General features: G+C 35.5%; 2 protein-coding genes and 1 pseudogene across 5 annotated transcripts; 2 read left to right on the top strand and 1 right to left on the bottom strand.

Annotated features, from left to right (window-relative positions):
* Positions 1-7715: 7715 nt before the first annotated feature.
* LOC124826715 (V-type proton ATPase subunit D pseudogene) lies at positions 7716-8765 on the top strand (annotated as a pseudogene).
* Positions 8766-11887: 3122 nt separating this feature from the next.
* LOC124826719 (uncharacterized) lies at positions 11888-15210 on the top strand. Its single transcript, XM_047299626.2, has 5 exons — positions 11888-12327; positions 12401-13155; positions 13472-13604; positions 14389-14735; positions 14820-15210. Exons 1-5 carry the CDS (start codon positions 11998-12000, stop codon positions 14941-14943), a joined length of 1689 nt encoding a protein of 562 aa, XP_047155582.1. The 5' UTR covers positions 11888-11997; the 3' UTR covers positions 14944-15210.
* Positions 15211-16647: 1437 nt separating this feature from the next.
* Positions 16648-20405, bottom strand: LOC148196366 (uncharacterized). Of its 4 annotated transcripts, none has more exons than XM_088094813.1 (3): positions 17396-20405; positions 17120-17242; positions 16648-17044 (listed from the first exon to the last, which is right to left on the bottom strand). In XM_088094813.1, the coding sequence occupies exon 1, from the start codon at positions 20166-20168 to the stop codon at positions 17454-17456; it is 2715 nt and encodes a 904-aa protein (XP_087950939.1). In that variant the 5' UTR covers positions 20169-20405; the 3' UTR covers positions 16648-17044; positions 17120-17242; positions 17396-17453. The 4 variants fall into 4 exon arrangements, with proteins under 4 accessions (XP_087950939.1, XP_087950942.1, XP_087950940.1 ...); XM_088094816.1 differs by having other exon boundaries at positions 16648-16926; XM_088094814.1 differs by having other exon boundaries at positions 17137-17242.
* Positions 20406-21728: the final 1323 nt, after the last annotated feature.

The following is a 21728-nucleotide window of genomic DNA, read 5'->3' as shown; positions in this document are numbered from 1 at the left end:
CTCATTTTTTACATTATTAATATATATTAATTTTTCAACTTGTAAAACTAAAATATTAATATATTTCGTATCACGTACGTCTTTTTATTAATAAGCTAAAATATCACTTTGTCTTTTCACATCGCTAAAATTAAAAAGAAAAAAACCATTGATTTATAAAAGGCTTAATTACCTACTTAGTCCCCATGTTCGGAGGTAATTTGCTGTTTAGTACCCGGTTTTAAAAATGTAGGCATTTGGTACCTATGTTTTGAAATTTGTATCAATTGAATCCTACCCACTTAACGCCGTTATAAATCTAACGTTTTTGTGACTGTGTATGTGATTTGTGGACGAGCGTTTGTGGACGAGCGTTCAGGACGATCGTCCAGCGAAGAGGACGCTCGTCCAGCGAGGCAGAAGAGGACGCTCGTCCAGCGAAGCGAACGCCCAGTCAGGCAGAAGAGGACGCTCGTCCAGCGAAGCGAACGCCCAGTCAGGCAGAAGAGGACGCTCGTCCAGCGAAGCGAACGCCCAGTCAGGCAGAAGAGGACGCTCGTCCAGCGAAGCGAACGCTCGTCCATAACCGCTCGTCCACAAATCACATACACAGTCAGAAAAAACGTTAGATTTATAACGGCGTTAAGTGGGTAGGATTCAATTGATACAAATTTCAAAACATAGGTACCAAATGCCTACATTTTTAAAACCGGGTACTAAACAGCAAATTACCTCCGAACATGGGGACTAAGTAGGTAATTAAGCCATTTATAAAATATACAATGTACTAACACGAGGACAAATTTTCAAAAGATTATAGAAATATAGGTAAGTTGTATTTAAATGGTTGGAAATCAAGTACGAGTACAAGTACTGTATTGATATAAAAGTTGTATTTAAATGGTTGGAAATAGAACAATTATATAAAAGTGATGAAAGATCTTTTATAATCTATTATTATTTTAAGGTTTTAGAAAAAAGGCTCGTGTCAATTTTATAATCAATTCCTTGTAAAATTATATCTATTGAGGTTTGTGTTTTTTTAGTAAACATTTTCTTTGATAAACGTAACAGTGATATCAGTCGATAATTTATTTTGGTGGCCGATTCATACGAATTATAATAATTCTTATATGAAAAGTTTTCCCAACGAAGAAAAGTTTTCCTCACGAAGACTTATAAATAAGCATGTCCCATTAATAAAATAAAGTCGTATTTTTAAATAATGATTTTTAGTTTTCTAAATCTGTGTTTTATATATGTATATGAAATAATCTCAAATTACAATATGTATATAAAATTATTTTAAACTTTTATATATTTTTATACCATTTTGGATTATGTAGCATATGATTTAGGTCATCTTTAATGATTCTACGTTGGTTAGAACATTTCAGTATAAGTCAAAATGTAGAATGGGTTAGTGAAACTTTAAATAAAATAATCATCTATACGTGGTTTAAGTTTAACAAAAGTTCATAAATCTAATATTAATATTTTTTACAAGATAATTTAGCTATGTATTAATTATAACATTTATGGTTAAATATGTTTTTCGTCCCTTAAGTATCACTCGATTTTGGGTTTAGTCCCTACTCGAAACTTTGATTGCTGGCGAGACCACGTTTTATGCCAGCTTGTCTCTTCACTCTTTGCTACGTTGCTTTTCTTTTTTATCTGGCCAATAAGAATCTAACACGTGTCAGCCCCCTTCCATACCAAATTAGGGTTTGTCAGATTGGGGAAACTTACCCCTGCACCTGTGCCACAATTTTGCTCTTCTATCTTACGCCATCATGAGCCAAGAACGCGAGAAAGGAAGGGTTGCTCTCTTGCAGGTGGCGAATGGAGTTTCTACTGTGTTTTTGGATTTGCAGGTCTGATGCAGGTGATGGCGCATATGGATGACGGTGATGATGCGAGAAAGGATGTCGTGGCTTGCAAGGATTTTGCGCGTTGAAGGTGGCGTTGATGGAGGATGGCGTCGCTGCAGGGGAGCTTGCAAGATGAAGGCGCGACAGCGGAGAGGCTTAGGCGATTTAGGGTTCGTCGCAACACTCGCGATTTGGGATTTCACTTGGTCGTGGTTCTCGATTGGTCGAAGCGAACTAGGTGTGCGTCTTTCGGCACGGTGCGATTTACGATTGGGGTTGCTCGCATTTTCTGGATTTGTTTGAGTTTCAGGTGATCTTGGGAATGCCATGGATGCTCGCGTTTTCTGGAATGCCATGGAGAAGGTGTTGACGGCGCGGAACAGTGGACGTTGGCGGTCGTTTGCTTCGCCGAAATGGGGATGATAACCCCTACTTTTGGGCCGCGCCGAATCCGAGGAAGGGGAGACCAGTCCTTATGACTCTGACTGGTTGTCGAGGACGGCGTTGGCGGTGACCATTCTGGTTTGTGGCTCGCGGAGGCTGGGCTCTCTCAGGCGACGATTGGCGGAGGAACGAGAGAGCTTCTCTCGCGCGCGAAAAAAGGCAAGGAGGGAGAAATCGACGCCGCGGCTGGAAATGGCCCGGATGGCGATTGGTGTCGCCGGCGACGCCTTGGACTGAGCGGAAGGTTCGACACAGCGGTTGGTCCGATGAAGGCTAGGGTGCACACGTGTAAGGGGAGGCAAACCCCTCCCTAGGGCTCCATTTGTTTGAAGAAGGGGCTCCGCTGTTTGGATTCTTTGCAGGTGAAGAATGGAGATGCTTGCTTGATTTGTGGCTTGGGCTGTTGCGTGATTGGGGTGATGGTACACTAGAAGCAGTTGTTGTGCCGAAGAAGATGAACGAAGTTCTCAAGCACAAGCAACGTGACAAAGAGTGAAGAGACAAGCTGGCATAAGACGTGGTCTTGCCGTTTGCTATGTCAAACAAAAGTTAACGCCGTTCAATTTTAAGGACTAATAGTAATAGTTTCAAAACTATGAGGACTAAAAACAATCAAAGTTTCAAGCAGTGACTAAACCCAAAATCGTGTGATACTTAAGGGACAAAAAACATATTTAACCCTAACATTTATTATCATTAATGCACATTGCGAACTTGCAGCGAAGTATTTTTTTCAAGCACACTTTCTTATGGATTTAGAAAACATTTGTGTTTGTGATTTGGTCTTGTGACAATAAAACATATGATTTTATATTATTATTCTCTTTTAAAAAAGTTCTATATTTTTAATGATTTTTTCTATTTTTTATTTCTTAAATATTTTTTATTTATTTTTTCTTATATGAAATTATAAATTTTCATTTTCTCCCATATATTAAAATCAATTACTTTTTTTATTTCTTTCTTTCCTTTTAATTTTGTTTTCCTAAACTTGTAGATGAGCATATTTTTTATTTGGTTTTTAAGAATTTGATTAATGGGATTTTTTTAACTTTCTATAGTTTTATAAATATTTATATGATCATATTTGTTTTCTTGTATTTATTTTAATAGTATAATTTTTTTATAATCTTTTATATAATAACTTTTTTAAATAAATTCATTAATAAATATTTTAAAACTTTTAATTTTTTATGTAAACATCTTTTAAATATTTTTTATTACTAATTTTAATTTTTACATTTTTACATAAAAAATCTCTATTTAAACTTAATTTTTTAAAACAAATAATAAAAATGTAAATATAAAGGGAAACTTGTAATGTTTAAAAAATGTATATTTTTCACATTAAAAATTTAAAAGTTACAAGTATCACTTTACATTTAGATTTTTAATATTTTTAAAAAATTATAATTTTAAAATATAAATTTTTTATGTAAAAAATTAATTTGAATATTTAAGTGGAGTGATTTGATGTGCAAAATTTTAAGAAAATATTTAAACATGTATATATAAGTTATAATTATGAATACTTATTCGTCTAGTCTCAAATTAAAAAGGACCAAATTGTTAATTTTTTAAAAGAAAAATGGGACTAAACTGAAAACAAATACTACCATGTGGTAGTAACACTACGTGATGCAATGTCACTGTTACATGGCACTACCACTATCATGTGTGATACTACCACTGTCATGTGACATGATAATGACTTATCACTGTCATGTGACATGATAATGACCTATCACTGTCATGTGACATGACACTGACCTAACACATGATAGTTCATTTTATTCATTAAAAAAATTAAAAATTGAAAGTAATTGAAAATACTACAAATTAACACTTGGCATGTAGATACACGACAATCTAACAAAAATGACCAAATTTGATCAATTTTAAAAAAAATGGAGACTTAATTGAACCAAAAAAAGATACGACGATGAAATTGAACCAACCTAACAAATACGATGACCAAATATATAATTAAACCAAATTTAGTAATAAAAGTTATTTAAAAACATACAAATTTTAGCATATACAAAATTTATAAAAAAATTTATCTTATTAAACTAAGTATCTCAAAATGAAAAAAAAATGTAACACGCTAGTTTAGTAAGATTTACCTTACTTATTTAAAGCATTACATACTTGATAAAAAACATAAACTAACATATAAGTATATAAAAATGTATTTACAAACTCTCCATGAGAAAAATTTAACTTAAATTTCAAAAAGATAAATAACTGTTTGTCAACTATTAAGATCTATACAAAACAAAAATTATATATCTAAGCATAATTTATGTTTTATCTTATCATTAAGTAGTCTTACTGTAACATCCCAAAATACAGTAATTACCATAATCAGAATTAATTACATTAAAACAGTAAAACAGTGCAGTCTATACAACAATGGATCAAGGTTCCAAAGCCGAACGGCTTATATACAGAAAATACCATATACGAAACGGAAATAAGGAAAGTCTAGAACGAACGGTTTTACAAAATATTTAACCGAACGTTAAAATGAAATCTAACATTTACAATTCTAACATAACGAGCGTTCTAAGGCTCGGCTTTTACTTCCACCTCGACCAAATTCTCTTCTTCAATAACGTCTTCCAGAGTGGCCTCGCCTTCTGCTCACATCCACACGGATGATCATTGCAAGACAGGACGAACGTACATAGACAGTAGACAACACAGGGAAAAACGAAAGGGTAAGCTTATATAATTTAAGATATACATCAACACATACAGTGAACATATCATTCCACAATCACATAGTTTAACATGTAACATCAGGTAACATTGTATAAATATATATACATATATATATACATATATATATATATATATATATATATACATATATATATACATATGTATATATATATATATATACATATACATATGTATATATATATACATATACATATACATATATATATATATATACATATACATATATATATATATATACATATACATATATATATATATATACATATACATATACATATATATATATACATATACATATATGTATATATATACATATATATAGATATGTATATATATATATATATATATAGATATGTATATATATATATATATATAGATATGTATATATATATATATATATATATATATATATATATATATATATATATATATATATATATATATATATATATATATATATATATATATATATATATATGACGACCGTCCGGACTGTATGAAACCGTGTAGCTACAGGCGTCCTCGCACCCGAGTGATGTAGTAGCCGGGATATACCTAATCAGCTGTCACTCGAGGTTAGTCCGTTCTTACGTCGCCCATGTTAACTTATGGACTAAGGACCTCCTGCCATTCCCACACATGAACTACTCCCCTCTACGTGAAGATGAGTGTCACGGAATATCAGGATGGACCAAGCCTGGCGTAGCTCATCCACAGTCATACTTTACCAAATTTAATATTCAAATATATATATATAAGAGACGTTCCTCCATGGAACGCTCGTTCAAATCCCATACTCATAGAATCACTCAATATAGTGTTCACATGGTAATATCTTATAATTTATCATCATTCTCATCTTTAACTTTAAGAGCATAAAAGGATGAACGTTCAGTCCTTTGAAGAATTTAGGACGAACGTCCAAATAAGTACTGGATGGACGACTGTGACTCTCTGTTTGGTCAGTTAAATGAACTGACTCTTTTGAAGGCATAATGATACTTAGAAAAATTTTCATAATAAAGAAGATCTTGGACTAGATTCAATGTACCCAGGATGGTCAATAATACTTAGAATTTTCTTTGTAAAATTTTATATATAAAGAAACGATGTCAGTATTTGAAAGAACGTAAGGGGATGAATACTGTAATATTTGAACGAACGCTATTTACATTCGTTAATGAATCAAAGATAAGGACGAGCGTTCAATCTAAGACCGAACACTTCATTAAAACGAACCCTTAGGTAGATGACCAAGAATCAATCATGATGAACGCTTAGAATAAGTCCGAGCGCTCTTTAGGACGAACGCTTGATTTAACACCAAACGTTGTTTAGGACGAACGTTCGGTATAAGACCGAACGTTACCTATTTTAAAGTGTAATGTATTTATATACAGTTGAGCTGAAACGAACGCTCAGACATTTAATTAGGGACGCTCGCTCTCAAGCAGAGTTCTTCCCAAATGAAAGAATTCCATTCTAAGTTATTTTCAGGGAAACCGAACGGTATAAGACCGTACGGTGACGAGCGTAATTTATCATAGAGAGTGATTTAAGTTTCAGATTTTTCAACCATAACAGATTTCAGATTTCCAACATTTAAACTTATACTTTATAATTCATATGATTTTTAATTTATAAACTTTATAACATTCATTCCAATTACTTCATATTCAATATCATCATCCAGATTTACTTCACACACCATAAGCATTCATGTTCATGATCATACATCTCAATCATCATACATCATACATTCGCATTCATACTGCATACATGCATTTCAATCATCAACATGCATACATCCAAATCAGATCATACCACATTCAAGTATAAATTAAACATATAAGCTTCCCTTACCCGGATCAATATGCGAAACGTCCTAAAGTAGGGTATGGTGCGTCCTCTAACAGTGTTCTACTCCAAGGTCCACTTACTGACTTCCACTTAATCTATACACCAGAATCAATCATAACTCAGATTTCACCCATGCATGAACCCAGAATCTGGTTTCGCAAGAAACCAAATGGACGAACAACTGGAGGAGAGGACTTACCAGCTTAGATCCTAATTCTGTTCGGTCCAAAATAACGTCAGCGTCTCCGAGAACGTTCCTACGGTTCTGAAATGTGATTGGAGGAGAGGCGTGAGATTTACAGTAGAGAGAAGTTGGATGTTTTTAGAAAGAGGCTGGAGAAAATGAAAGGTTAGGTTCTGAGGAAGAAGATGAGTGATGCAGGTGAGTGGAAGGGTTTTTCGAAAAATCATTTTGTTCAATCCAAGTTCGTTAGGATGAACGTCTCCCAAGCCGACACCTGCCCACTCACTCTGACTTCAGAATCTTCCAACGTGACAAGTGGCACTCGTGCATGCAGCGTTTAGTGCGTTTTTAATGAATCCTAGTGTGTGGCGCGGTGCCTTAATGAAAGCAGCCAGGTGACTCAGCAGTGAAATTGATTGTGATTTGACATGTATTTCAGAGTTAATTATTTAGGGTCTCACACTTACTAATTCTCAAACCTCATATCTTATCATCCTCTACTCAAGTATAATTTATTATTGGCTTAAATACTTATTTCGTCCTATTTTAAGAAGTGAATTTCTGTTTAGTATCCAATTTTAAAAGTGAAGAAATTGAAATCCCAAAATTATATGAATAAAGTTTTATCCGTGGATAGTAACGACCTTAACTTTACACTGAGCCCTTTTTGTCTCTCCTGCTCACACCTTTTTCTCTCTCTCCTATTTGTCTCAGCATTCACTAAAAGCAGAAAGTGATGCGTTGAAGAAGAGTGATGCGCTCACGGTGCAGTTCCGTCAGATCCTGAAGAAGATCGTGACCGCGAAGGAGTCCATGGGCGACATCATGAAAACCTCGTCGTTCGCGCTCACCGAGGCCAAGTACGTCGTCGAGGACAATATCAAACACGTGGTCCTCGTGAATGTCCGGGAAGCCTCCCTCCGCGTCCGCTTGCGCTAGGAAAATGTCGTCGGTGTCAAGCTCCCCAAGTTCGAGTACACCTCCGACGCTAACGCCAACAAGAACGACCTCACCGGACTGGTGCGGGGCAGCCAGCAGGTGCAGCACTGTCGCGCCGCCTACATCAAGGCCATCGAGGTTCTCGTCGAGCTCGCCTCACTTCAGACCTCGTTCCCTACTCTCGATGAGGCTATCAAGACCACAAATCGTAGGGTTAACGCTCTAGAGAATGTGGTGAAGCCGCGATTGGAGAATACAATTAGTTACATCAAGGGGAGTTGGATGAGCTCAAGAGGGAAGATTTCTTCAGGGTGAAGAAGATTCAAGGGTATAAGAAGAGGGAGATTGAGAAGCAAGTGTTGTTGAAGAAGGTTGAGTCTAATTTACCTCTGCACAAAGCAGTTTCTTACAATTCCTCTAATCTGTTGATTCTGGGTGACAAAGATGAGGATATTATCTTCTGATTGTAGTTCCATCTATTGCTGCTTTTGTTGGGTGAGAGTTCTCTACTATTGTTTAGGCACAGTTTTTTGTATCATGAATAAAGGTCTTTAGTATATGTTTATTTATTTCTTTCTTCATTAATTCGAGACGTCATCGTTTTAATGTATGGTTCCTACCATTTGATCTTATGGAAGCTTTTGAACTTGCTGTGAGTGGATATAATTTCGTTTCGAAATATATTACACCACACAGATGCTGGTGACATAATCAACATCAAGCTTGGAGATATTATTCCAACAGATGCTCGGCTTCTTAAAAGTGTCAATTGAATCCAAACATAGAAAAAATTTGTGTCAAAGTAGTCATTTTTCCTATATCTCTGTGTCTTCCTTTCATATGTCACTTCTCTGGAGCTATGAAAAGCCTTAAATTGGATAAGGTAAAATGAATATCTGTACTTGATTGTATGAAAGGAAGACACAAATATATAGGAAAAATGACTACTTTGAGACAAATTTTTTCTATGTTTGGATTCAATTGACACTTTTACACCACGTGAGGACGACAATGAAACTTTTACACCACGTGAGGATGACAATGAAACTTTTTTAAAAATAAGGATGAATTTGACACAATTCAACCAAACTGGGGACAAAGGAAGCAATTAAACCTTTATATATCTATGTTATAGTATTTGTTCTTTGAATTCTCCACATGCGTAATTGGTCAATTATCCTCTTTTTCCTTTGTGTTTTTTAGTCCGCACTTACAGGTGAATCACTTCCAGTGACAAAGGGTCGTGGTGATGGAGTATACTCTGGTTCAACCTGCAAACAGGGAGAGATTGAAGCTATGGTCATTGCTACAGTTGAGAGAAATAGAAAAGAGAGAGAAAAAGGTGTCAGAAAGAGTTGAGGAGAGAAAAAAAAAGTGCAATGTAAACGTGAAGTTATGTAAACGTGAAGTTAACTTCACGTATTTCTTACCAACTTAACGGATAAGACTTTATTTCTACAATTTTTACAATTTTGGAACTCAATGTCTTCAATTTTAAAACTGGGTACTAAACAAAAATTCACCTCTTAACATGGGGACGGAGTAAGCATTTAAGCCTTGATTATTCTTCTGAATCCCCTACCTTTAAAGCCAAACACAAAAAACAAGGTAAGTTAAAAGGGAAAGACATATAAATAGTTCAAAATGATTAAATTAAGCAATCACTCACAAAACATTAACTTCATTAATTCAATTATACACCATTATATAGATAAATTACAACACCTCTAAAGGATTTTGTGTATTGAAGCATACTTTAGAGATTATGCAGTTATCACAAGGAATCCGATAGAATTTTGGCTTATAAAACCATAACTTCTCCATAACAAGGTTAGTTCAACTATAACATGCGATAAAGGTTCTATTTTACTTTCACACAAATTCTCCTCATAGGAACCTCTATCGACTCTCACTAACTAAATATTTTCCTTTATGTGAGTTAAAATATCTAGTAGAGTCGGAATAATCTCTTTCTGAGGGCTTACTAAATACAACTAACACAGGAGTGGAAGGTCTTTCCCTTTGAAAACCAATCCACATTCATCACTTTAACAACCATATATTATCATCTCATTCAACATTTAAACATCATTAACATTCTCATTCCACATCATCCATATCAAACCAAAGAAAAATACAAATACTTTAAAGTACATGCAACATTCACACATAGTTCATACATGACATTATCATGACATAAATCACATATTATTTATTTCAAATTACATGTTAATAATTTATCATTTATTTTCTATTACATTAACATACAATTCAATTAAAACATCTCCATTATATATATCAAAAAAACAAAAACAAATTATCTAACTACAAACCTCTAATCAAAGATCTCAACCGTCAATATGAACATCCGTATGTTTAAGACTAACTGGCAAACTTTAAACTCGATCAAACAGTTACTGAAATGAGAATCCCAATATTTATGAGATGACTCGGAATAAGAAACACAAACTCGCCTAATTAGAGGTTGGCTCGCCTAAAGAGAAAGCCTTTAAAACCTATTTACCAAATCCAAATTTGACACTCATCGAACGAGGCAAGCTAGTCAAGGAGTCTGCATAACCCATGCCCAAATCTACATACCTTTGGTCCTAATGAGTGTCGGGATGATAAAAAAATTCACACATGCGGGTATCCACGGACAAAATCTGCGACGAATAGTTGGTACCTGTAGATATTTACTACCCGTGGGTTGTGGGGAGTGGGTATTTTAATACCCGCTTATAAAAGGGTCGAGTGTGGATATTATACTATCCATACTTGCAGATATCCGCTACCCGCAAAAAATAAAAGTAAAAATTTAATTTATATTTTATTAAGTTAAATTTAATTAAAATTAAATTTTAATGTATATTTAATTTAATTTATGTTATGCTTTATATACTTTTTGTAATTTTATTTTAGTAATTTATAAAAATATATATATTTTTTAAATATTTGCGGGTATCCGCGGGTTTTAAAATACCCATGAATATTTTTTAAACGGATATCCGTATGGGTAGCGGGTGAATTTTTTTTTTTAGGTCGGATTGTAGATAAACATTATTTGTGCTTGACCTGACTTGTTGTCATCCCTAGTCCTCATCTTCTTTTCAAGTTAAAAAGAATACCAATTCTTATAAAATGACTCATTAGTAGCCAATACCAATTTACAATTTTAGTTCAAATTTCACATATCAAATATCAAGTTAACATGCAACACATATTTCACATTTAACTGTTATCATATTTACTCAATCAATTATAACATATCAATCTATAAGAATACACAACCAATTTTCTCATCAAATGTACCATTTAGAACCAATTGAGCCCAGTTTACAAATCCTTAAGACCAACATACCAAGAAATCACAATTACACATATTGAACTCTAATAACATACCAAATCAACAAAACACAACATTTATTTCTTCAAACTATCCAATTCATCTCATCCTACACTTTCAATCAATTCAAAACATATTTATACTACTACAATTTCCTGCCTAGGGACTCAACTTGAAATTTTGAAAAAAAAAATGTTCAATAAAAAAATTAGGAAAAAATTAATTAAGAATATTTAAATCTATATTTTAGTTGTTAAAATATTATATGAATTGAAGTATTTTAAAGGAATCAAATGTGAGAAGGTGAAAATATATGATTTAATTTTGTAAGTTTTATCATTAAGTTCATAATATAATTCTTTACTTAAAACATTTTTTTAAGCCATATTACTTTATCTATATAAATAATATAAATAATATAAATAATAATAATTTTATTTTTGAAAGAAATAAATGTATAAAATAATACGATAATTTATGCTACCTATCCTGCACACGAGAGACGGGCAAAAATTAAACGGGCCAGCCCAGTGTGTTGTTGAAGTGGAGAGTGAGTCCAGAGAAAAGCGTTTGTTTGACCAAAACGAAAGTGTTCCAAACTGAGGTGTGCGGTGGCACCCCCAATGGCTCTGCTGGGGGAGGATGGCCGCGGTTACGAACTGGCACGGAAGCTCGAAACATGCGGCGTGTGGCGAACCTGGCTCGGCGACTCCACCTACGCCGGCTTCGCACCCTTCCTCACTTCCCCTTCCGCCTGGGACTCCTTCATCACCTCCTCCACTCACGTCCCTCTTCAACTCAGGGTCCGCGCGCTTCTCTTCGACAAAGCCACCGCTTCTCTCTCCCCAAACCCTAACCCTAACTCCTATCTCCAACGCCTCAACCCTACCTACCTCCAATTGCACGCCGACGACATCTACTTCACCCTCGACACTCCCTCGCACGACTCCAAGGTACGTAAAACCCTATCTCTTCTCTTCCCTTTTAATTACTTCCCCGTATTAACATTTTTTCAATTTCACGCAGAATCAATCTAATAAAACGGTCTCCGCTACCGGGTCCAGGTACGTTGAATCTGAATTGCCGGAAACGTGGTACAGTCAGGTGATTGATAAGTACAAGGCTAGTAAAAATATAGTTTCCGGCGAATCGCGTTCGCCGGCGGAGATGGCTTCGTATCTTAAATACGTTACTAACCATAAGAAACGACGTCTGGCGTTTAAGGAGGATGTGAATTCGGTTGCGGATCACACGCTGCAGCCGAACGGTGGTGGTTTAGCTGTTGTTGATGATGGTGATTCAGCTGTTTTTCCCGAGATAGCGTTCGCGTTGAACTGCGTGCCTGATAGCGCCCTTCCGTTGAGTGATAGAGTGGGAAATAGTGGTAACCAGAAGGTGAAGGTGTTTAGTGTCCTTGATACTTTGCCTCCTATTGCAGCGACTAGGAGTTCCGTTATGATGGAGAGGCTCGGGGTTAGGCCTGAGCCTGGTAGTATGGAGCATGGAGGAGGCGTGAGCCGTGGGAAATTTGGAGCTGAGGGGAATGGGAAGGTTTTGGGGCCCCAGCAGGCGACGAAATTGGCTCAAAAGGCGGTGGCGCGGATCTTGATGGGCGTGGGGTTTGAAGGTGCCATGGAAGGTTCGGTTGACGACTTCTCTGAAGTACTTAGTGAACGGATTTGTAAAATAGGAACGAATTTGAAAGTTCTTGCTGATAGTTATAAGAAACAGTGCTCGGCTATTGAGCTTCTGAAGATGTTGCTTAAAACAGTGGGTTTTAGGTGAGTTTAGACACTTTTTCCTCTGTTTAGTTTTTCTGATGAATGTTTGCTGCATGAATATGTTAATCTTACTCTGCATTGATATGTTGCAAAGGGGATTGCTCTAAGACTACAATGTTACTTTGTTTATAAACATTCACAAGAATAGAAATCAGTGAGGGAGAGGAAGAGATGCGTGATCACAAACTTTGGTGCTGTGAGCTTTTTGGTGCATAGATGAAATGTGTTGTGCTTGTTCGAGGATTTTTTTAGGCGATAGTTTACTCTAATTTATATTTGCCCGGATGTATTTGACATTTTCTGCTCTTGCTCATAGTAATTTTGCACCATTGGTGGATGTGGTTAAAGATGGCTCTAAGAATAATGTACAACAGAGTCAGCAACAAGTTCATGGAATGCAGGCGCAGCTGCAGCAACAACAGCAGAGTTCCCTTCGGCTACCTCAACAAGTATTTACATATACTTTTGTGTCCATTATTTAATGCTGTAGCCACTTGTATGATGCATGGACATGAATAGGGGAACTGGCAGTGAGACCTAGAGTGAATGTCCTTATTTTGGATCTTTAGAGAACCCTGAATTTTTGTTGATGTATTTGGTGCTTCCTCAAAACAGAATTACACCATGCCTCATGTTGAACTGTGATTTTATTTTGCTTTGGCCAGTGACCATTATTTATATATCATTCATCAAAAAATATTTTTCTTCTCTTGAATGCTATTTGAATACGAACATTACAAAACTGCAGTTTCATGCTAATTTAAATCTGTGGCTGCCCCATATTTTTTTTGCTCATATCCAAGTTATAGTACTAGGTGCTATATTTCATGTTTTTATATTTCATATTCACTTGTTTTGTTTACATTGTTATTAAGTTTTTTATATTCATTAGGTTCATTTATCCCATTTTGATCTCTGGAGAAATGTAGTAGACATCCCTCCTTTCTTTTTTTTCTTCCTGAGCAGATGGAGATGACGATTATTTGACATTTAGTACTTTTGAGATATATTAGAAAAAATGTATTTGCCCTGTCCCTCGCCAATTATGGTATAATGAAGGAAGGGAATTTGTGCTCATTGAATTTTTTTGCCTGTGTCATCTATATGGTCTTGTTTGCATCCTATTTGCCTAATTAATTTTGTTCCTCATTAAGAATTTTTAAATATGTTCTTAGCTAGATTGATTAATGATTCCTGCTATGCAGTATTACCCAATCCATCGTTAATGTGCAGGTTCCAATGCAGAGGCAAATGCATCCACAGATGCAGCAGATGCTTCATTCCCAAAATATGGCTTTTCATCAGCAACAGCAAATTGAGAGAATGAGAAGGCGTGCTGTAGCTACTCGCCCATCTATGGATATAGATAAGGAAAGACCCCTGGTTCAAGTCAAGATTGAAAACCAAGATTTACCAATTGATGGTAATGCCTTCACTTCTAGACATCCCCAAATGCAGTTTAGGCCACAACCGCAACAGCAGCAGCAGCAGCAGATGGCTGCAATGTCAAATTTCCATTCTCAATCTGCATCTCAGTTTAGACAGATGGGTTCCATACAGATTCCTTCAATGCAGTCGCCGTAAGTTATTTAAAATAAATGAACGCTGCATTTAGGGTGGCTTTTATGTTATCTTTACTAAGACTTCATTGTTTGTGTATTTAGGAACATTAGCATGGTTAGAGCCCCTCCTGTGAAGGTAGAGGGCTTTTCGGAATTGATGGGTGGGGATTCTACATCGAAACATGATCTAGACGAAAATAGACTGACCTCTCCCAATGGTAAATAGGCTTTTTCAGTTAACGGCTGCGTGCATCCCCGGAGGTCCTATGAATTTGGCATTGCCCTCATTGTAATAGAACTTTTTCTTTGGTTTTCTTTGTATAGTAGCTCACATAGTTCATCCCAGCACTGCCATCAATCACCATGCATGGATCAAATATATTTTCCGAAACTGTTGCTCTCGAGTGTGCTGAGTTTTGCTAGGGATGTTTTGTATACATCTGCTTTAATGTTTGTCATTATTTATTTGATTGCAACATAATTTGCGAGGAAATTTTTTCTGCCTTTCAGCGTAATGGAGGGAAAGATATTTCGAAAAACATGGTTATATTATACTACGACGCTCTGGATCTTTGCTCCTTAAACCAGTTACAGATCAATTGATTTTTTTTTTTTGTATATGCTAAATTTTTATTTGTATATTAAAATGCGACAACGCGTTGATTAATTAGATACATATTACAACAAACACAGATATTAAGCAAGCAACTTAAAACAGATAAAATTACGTCTCTCAAACAATGTTATCCCATTTGGTTATCTACTACACTACTCAAATCAAATTAACCTTTTTTTCTAAAATAATATTTTCAATGGGTTAGAGAACCTAATTGTCCTATTTTAGTTTAATATTAAAATGCATTTTGGTATCAAAATTATGTTGTCTTGCTAAAGGAACCTAGTCATATATTAAGCCAATAAAAATGTATCACTTTATAAATTAGAAAAATACAGTTTCAATAAACTCGGTTAATAATGGTGATTTGTTAAACATTTTCAAGTAAGTATTATTACTGAGCATAATTTTGTGCCATTTTTTGAATTGAACCAAATAAAAGAAATATATGAACTCAAAATTAAAGAATATGCGTAATAAAATTAAGATGTACAAGTTTTTTAAGTAGGAACAAATAATGTTCAACAAAATAAGTTGAAATTACATGGATGATAGCAATTGTAGAATATGCATCTAAATCATAACAATAAATTTTACATTAAAATATATATACAGTGAAATAAGTTCCTATGATAAAAAACACTTTCCTCACATGCTATTGTATTATAGTACATTAAATTTAATCGAGAAATGTAAATTTATTTACCTTAGAAATGGATTTGTTTTAAAAATACTCGTAAGAAAGGAATAAATCTGAACTGTATTCAAAGAGATTACGTATGGCCTTTACAAATTTCTTCATATCAACTAATAGAGTATAGAAGACAATGAAAATTATTCAAATACAAGGAAACCAGTCTACCTCTCACTGGAAATTTTTTCCTGAATCTTCTAACAATGTTTTCTTTTTTATCAGAGGTGAAACAACACTGAAGACTGCAGCTAAATGCCTACAATGTAGACAGCCTATGAAGGTGATAAATGCTGCAATTAAGACAGTGGAAAAGGACACCATGCTGCAAGGAAGCCAGTAAAAATAGGGTACAATAAAGGAGCCAAATGTAGTTATATCAGACAGAAACTGAGTAGCAGCCAAACATGTGGAATTTTGCAAGAGAGATCCAAAGACCGAACGAGGTTAGAACAAAACAGCTAGAGCCAAACAGTAGCAAATGTCCATCAATTAACAAAACAAAACAGCTGCATAGAAGAGATGATAAGGGCATGAGCAGGGAGCTCAGCAGTTAAGTGGAGATGGAACAGGTCACAGTACATGGTACGCCTCCAATGCATGCAAAAAGAAAGAATTGAAAGGAAAGGAAAAAAATCTAAGTTGTATTTCTGACTTGTGTTTAGAGATATTACATATGGTACTTATTTACAGACATCTTCATCTCACCGAATTGAGAAAAAAAGGGAATAAATTATAAAAATAAAAAATCACATTAATCTACCTAATTCTAAGAAACGTAGATCAGCCTAATTCACTGGAATAAATTAAATTTTCCAGATTACATTTCCACGCCTCTTACCAACAGATTTTTTACTGGAACTTGATCCTGAAATTAAAGCTCAGGAAGTACAGTAGAAAACCTGTGAAAAAATAGAAGGGGCAACAATCAGTACCTTCAAAAAAGGGTACAGGTGCAGTTGCTTTTGGTGTAGGCTTGGTCTCATCTTTGTCAGGTATGTCACAAAGCACTGCAATATACTGCATAGCTCACATCAAGAAGTGAATAACTTAGCTAATCTCTATTTCAAAAGTAATGAGTGAAATATAACTCACAAGGATAAGACGGTTACCAACATCCAATAGTTATCCACTTGCAGCACCAGAGCAGACAAGCAAATATCCACTCGCAGAATTCAATAGTTTATCAACACAAAAATAAAGCACCAAAGTGTCTTGCTGTGAAACGAAATTATGTATCAGTACCATAGACATTAGGTGATATTTATATAAACAGACAAGCAAATATCCACTCGCAGCATTCAATAGTTTATCAACACAAAAATAAAGCACCAAAATGTCTTGCTGTGAAACTAAATTATGTATCCGTACCAGAGACATTAGGTGATATTTATAAAAAGAAATGTAACCGTTCCATTCCAGGGAAAAATTAACAATCGTTTTCTTCAACTCTTTTCAGTTCCTGCGTTAACATAGAGCATGTCCCAGAATGTAAATGGCAGCCATTCTTCTTCATAATGCTCAGCAATTTTGTGCATTGATCAACATATCCATTCCTAGCTAAGCCATCAATTAGAATTTTCCAAGCCACTTCATCATAATTATACCCACAACGTAGTAAACTATGAAAAACTGCTTCAGCCTTTTCTTTGTCCATTTGTTCAAACAGCCCACAAATAAGAAGCTTATATGATTCCAGATGTGCTAAATGACCACATTCCATCATAGAATCTAACAGTGTCACTGCTTCCACAAACATTCCCAACTTGCAACAACGGCTAAGAAGAGAATTATGAATACTTTCAGAGGGAGAGATTTCACTTCCCCTCATATCATGATACAAACTGAAGGCTATGTCCAAACGTCCTACTCTGCAAAATCCTCTAATAAGCTTGCTGTAAGTGTTAAGATTGGGCACACAGCCACATACTGCCATTTTCTCAAAGAGCATGGTAGTGATTTTAAAATCAATTTTATTCCATATATCTGCATTGTTAAAAGATACATTACTTAAATCAAGCCCCACATGATTGCTACCTTCCTTATGTTTTTCAATGATTAGATGCTTCATTAGAATGAAGTATGTTTGATAAGAAGGCTCGGAGCCAGTATCAAACATGCGTTTGAGAACACCAAATGCTCTATCAAGTTGTCCCATGCATCCATATGCATTAATTAATAAATTATAGATAAAGGGGTCAAGCAATATGCCTTCATTTTTAATCTTGACCACCATCTCTTCAGCCTCCTCTAATCTTCCTTGGCTACAATATGCCTTGATAAATGCAGTATACGTGACCACATTAGGCTGATATCCAGAAGAAATGATTTGGTTGAGAATTTCATTAGCTCGGCCAAAGTCAAATTCCTTCAATTCTTCCTCAATAAGAATGGTATACGTATGAAGAGTGGGCTTCACACCAAACTTTCTCATGTCTTCCACCAACAACATTGCATCTTGCCTTTTACCCTCTTTGCGTAAGCCATCTATCAATACATTGAACATGACTGCGTTAGGCAAACAGTCCTCTGCAAGCATCCTTTTGAACAATAATAGGGCATCTTCAACTTTCCCATTTTTGCAGTATCCCTCAAGCAAAGCTGTGTACAAATGAACATTTACTTTGACATTTTTTTCCTTGAGGGACTCCAAGGTCTGATTAGCTTCGTCAACCCTGCCCATTCTACAGAGAGATCCTATAAAAGCACTAAAAGTCCACTCATCCGGACTGAAGCCATCTTTAATCATCAAATGAAACAAGCGAGATGCACTATCTACAACTCCTGTTTTACACAGCCCATGTATTAATGTGTTATATGTAATAACATTTGGTGACAATTTATTCTCAAGCATTTTATTAAGTAGAGCCATTGCCCTATCCATACTTTTACCCTCACAAAAACCACAAATCAACTCATTATACGTCTGCACATTGGGACAAACTTTCTTTGACTCCATCAGACCCAAAACCCCCATAGCATCCTCCATCATCCCCCGTTTACAATAACCACCAATCAAGGCATTGTACGAGACAATACTAGGAGCCATGCCTTTCTCCACCATTTTGTTTAACATCCCCACCGCCTCCTCCATCCGACTCTGCTTGCAAAAATAATCAATCAAAACAGTGTAAGTATGAACATTAGGCTCACATCCTCTTTCCACCATCTCGCCAAAAAGACTCAAAGCCTCCACCTCCTTCCCGGACTCGCACAATGCTCCGATGAGAACAGTATAAGTCCGAACAGTGGGAAAACAACCATCCTCCCTCATCTGCGACCACAAGGTAAGAGCACCATCAAGCCGCCCAGCTTCACAAAGCCCGTGTATAAGATTAGTATATGGAACTGCATTCCTCCACTGCGGCATAATCCGAAACACTCTATAAGCTCTCTCTACAGCATTGTTTCTACAATAACCCAATATCAAGGAAGCATACGTAAACGAATCGGGAGAAAACCCACATTTTAACAACCTAGTCAAAAACAGTCTTGCCACAGACATGTTCCCCAGTTTGCAATAAGAATTCAACATGGTGTTCAACGTGATCAGGTTAGGGAAAACATCACCATTTCCATTACCACCGTCATCCCCGTTACCATCCAACATCTCCTTATACAAACTTATCATTTCATCAAACATAGAAAAACGAGACAAGCACATGAGGAGTCTATTATAGGAAGTGAGAGAGAGCTTAAACGAGAGTTGGTGACCCTCGGGGGCGGTGTTCATTCGGCGGAGGAGATTCAGCACAAACCTGGCGTCGTGTGCGGAGGCGCAGCACTTGATCATAGAGTTGCGGACATTCTCGGCGGCACGAAGGGTTCCGTGTCGAACGAGGATAAGGAGGAGGGACTCGTAGGTGCGGAGGGTGTGGACGAAGGAGTGTTTGTGGCGGATCCATCGGAAGAAATTTAGGGCGGTGAGAGGGTCGGGGTTGAGATTGAAGAGAGAGGAGAGAAGGGAAGGGGTTAGGGCAGGGATTAGGGAATCAAGGGAAGGGTCTTTTCGCCATTGGGGGCGAGAGAGAATGAGGAAGATTTGAGAGGGGAGAGAAGTTTCGTGAGGGAAAGGAGCAGTGGAAGAGAAGGGTTTGCGATTCTGATGTTGCAGAAGAAGGAACAGGGATTGGGATTTTTTCATTTACAAACCATACACAACCACACTGTGCGGTGGCTATGGTGTCTGATGCAGTCAGAAAAAACGTTACAGAGGAGGAAGAAGAACTGAAGAAAATCCAATGGATGCGATGGGTTTAAAAATTGGGCCGGCCCGGTGAACTGGGCCACGTAGGTTTTGGTATCGTGGTTCATCCTCCGCCAAGGGTGCTCTGCACATGAAGATGCATATCAGTGTTAAATGTGAAAGCAGAAGCACATACTCAAGTTTTGATGCGTTGATCATCTTTGATGTTCTTTCAATGTGAGATTTAATCAAGACGTACTTTTTTTTTCATTTTATTAATATTGTCTACTATAAAATTAGTAATTTTTATAGTAATAATTTATGTTCTTATGAAACCAAAATATACTCGTATTTTACTTGTATATGTTGTTCTCAAATTTGATATGTTTTTGCGTCAACTTGTCTGAGTATTTCGGTCTTAAGAATATTACAAGAAGTTTGTAAAGTTATTCTGACACTTAAATTAATAATACATCAAACAATAAATGCTAAAAGCAATCTCATATCTTATAAATAGTGTTTAGTACTTGGATGAACACTTATTCCTATTGGGTCTATAATAAGTAAATGTGTTTTGTTTTAGAATTTCCTAGTTAATCATCTTAATCTTCATCTTCCATTAGTCATTATCATCATTTTTATTAGGATGTTGTTTTCAGTGTGGATCACCGAGGTTATTTCTCCTTCCAGTAGTGTCTATGTTGAAGTCTAGATACAATTTTAAATTTATGTTTGAAATTATCTCTAATCAATCATTGTTTAAACATATGTAAATTATTACAAACTAAAACTCACAATAAACTCGTAATAAAAATCTCCTAACATTGTACAAAACAATGAAATCAGGACAACTTGAAAGTTATCCACTTAATGTGAAAAATTACATGAATTGTATATAAAGGTACTTTTAGAGATTGAAGTCCATAAGAAAGCTTATAGAGTAAGAAAGCTTGTAGAAAGTCTTTTTGTAATAGATTTTTCATAGTAATTCATTGGAACATGATGATCAATTTTAAATGAAAAGATTATATAATTAATTATCTTTAAATTATTATATATAAATTTCATAGGAACTTAGTGAAGAGTCATTGAAAGTCACACCCACTTGTTTGACAAATTTGTTTTATGTTTCGTTGAATGCCAAAGATGCCCAAATGACTGTTGCATTCAAAGCAATACCCATGATGCTTTTCTATTGAATAAAGTTTCCATTTTCTTCTCTTCTGATTTAAATTTCAACTACCCACAATAAATACAACATACTCAATTTCACCTCCTCTTATTGGGTTTGATATTCTTTGCTTGGAGATAGACAAATTCTCTTTTTCCTCTTCTTGTTCCAAATTCATGCGAGTTCTTTATTTTTTGATTTTTTTTTCATTCGTTTGATTTATCTACATGTAGACTCTCTAATTTTGGATTTCTTGATTATTTTGAATTTGTAAACATTTTTTATGTCTTAATGCATTTGTTGTTTATTCCAACTACAATTTCTGTCTTGTTAATATTTGTTACATT

This window comes from Vigna umbellata, chromosome 7 (genome assembly GCF_029865625.1).
Source record: "Vigna umbellata cultivar VRB3 chromosome 7, Vumbellata_1.0, whole genome shotgun sequence".
Lineage (NCBI taxonomy): Eukaryota > Viridiplantae > Streptophyta > Magnoliopsida > Fabales > Fabaceae > Vigna > Vigna umbellata.
This window is presented reverse-complemented; position numbering and strand designations above follow the sequence as displayed.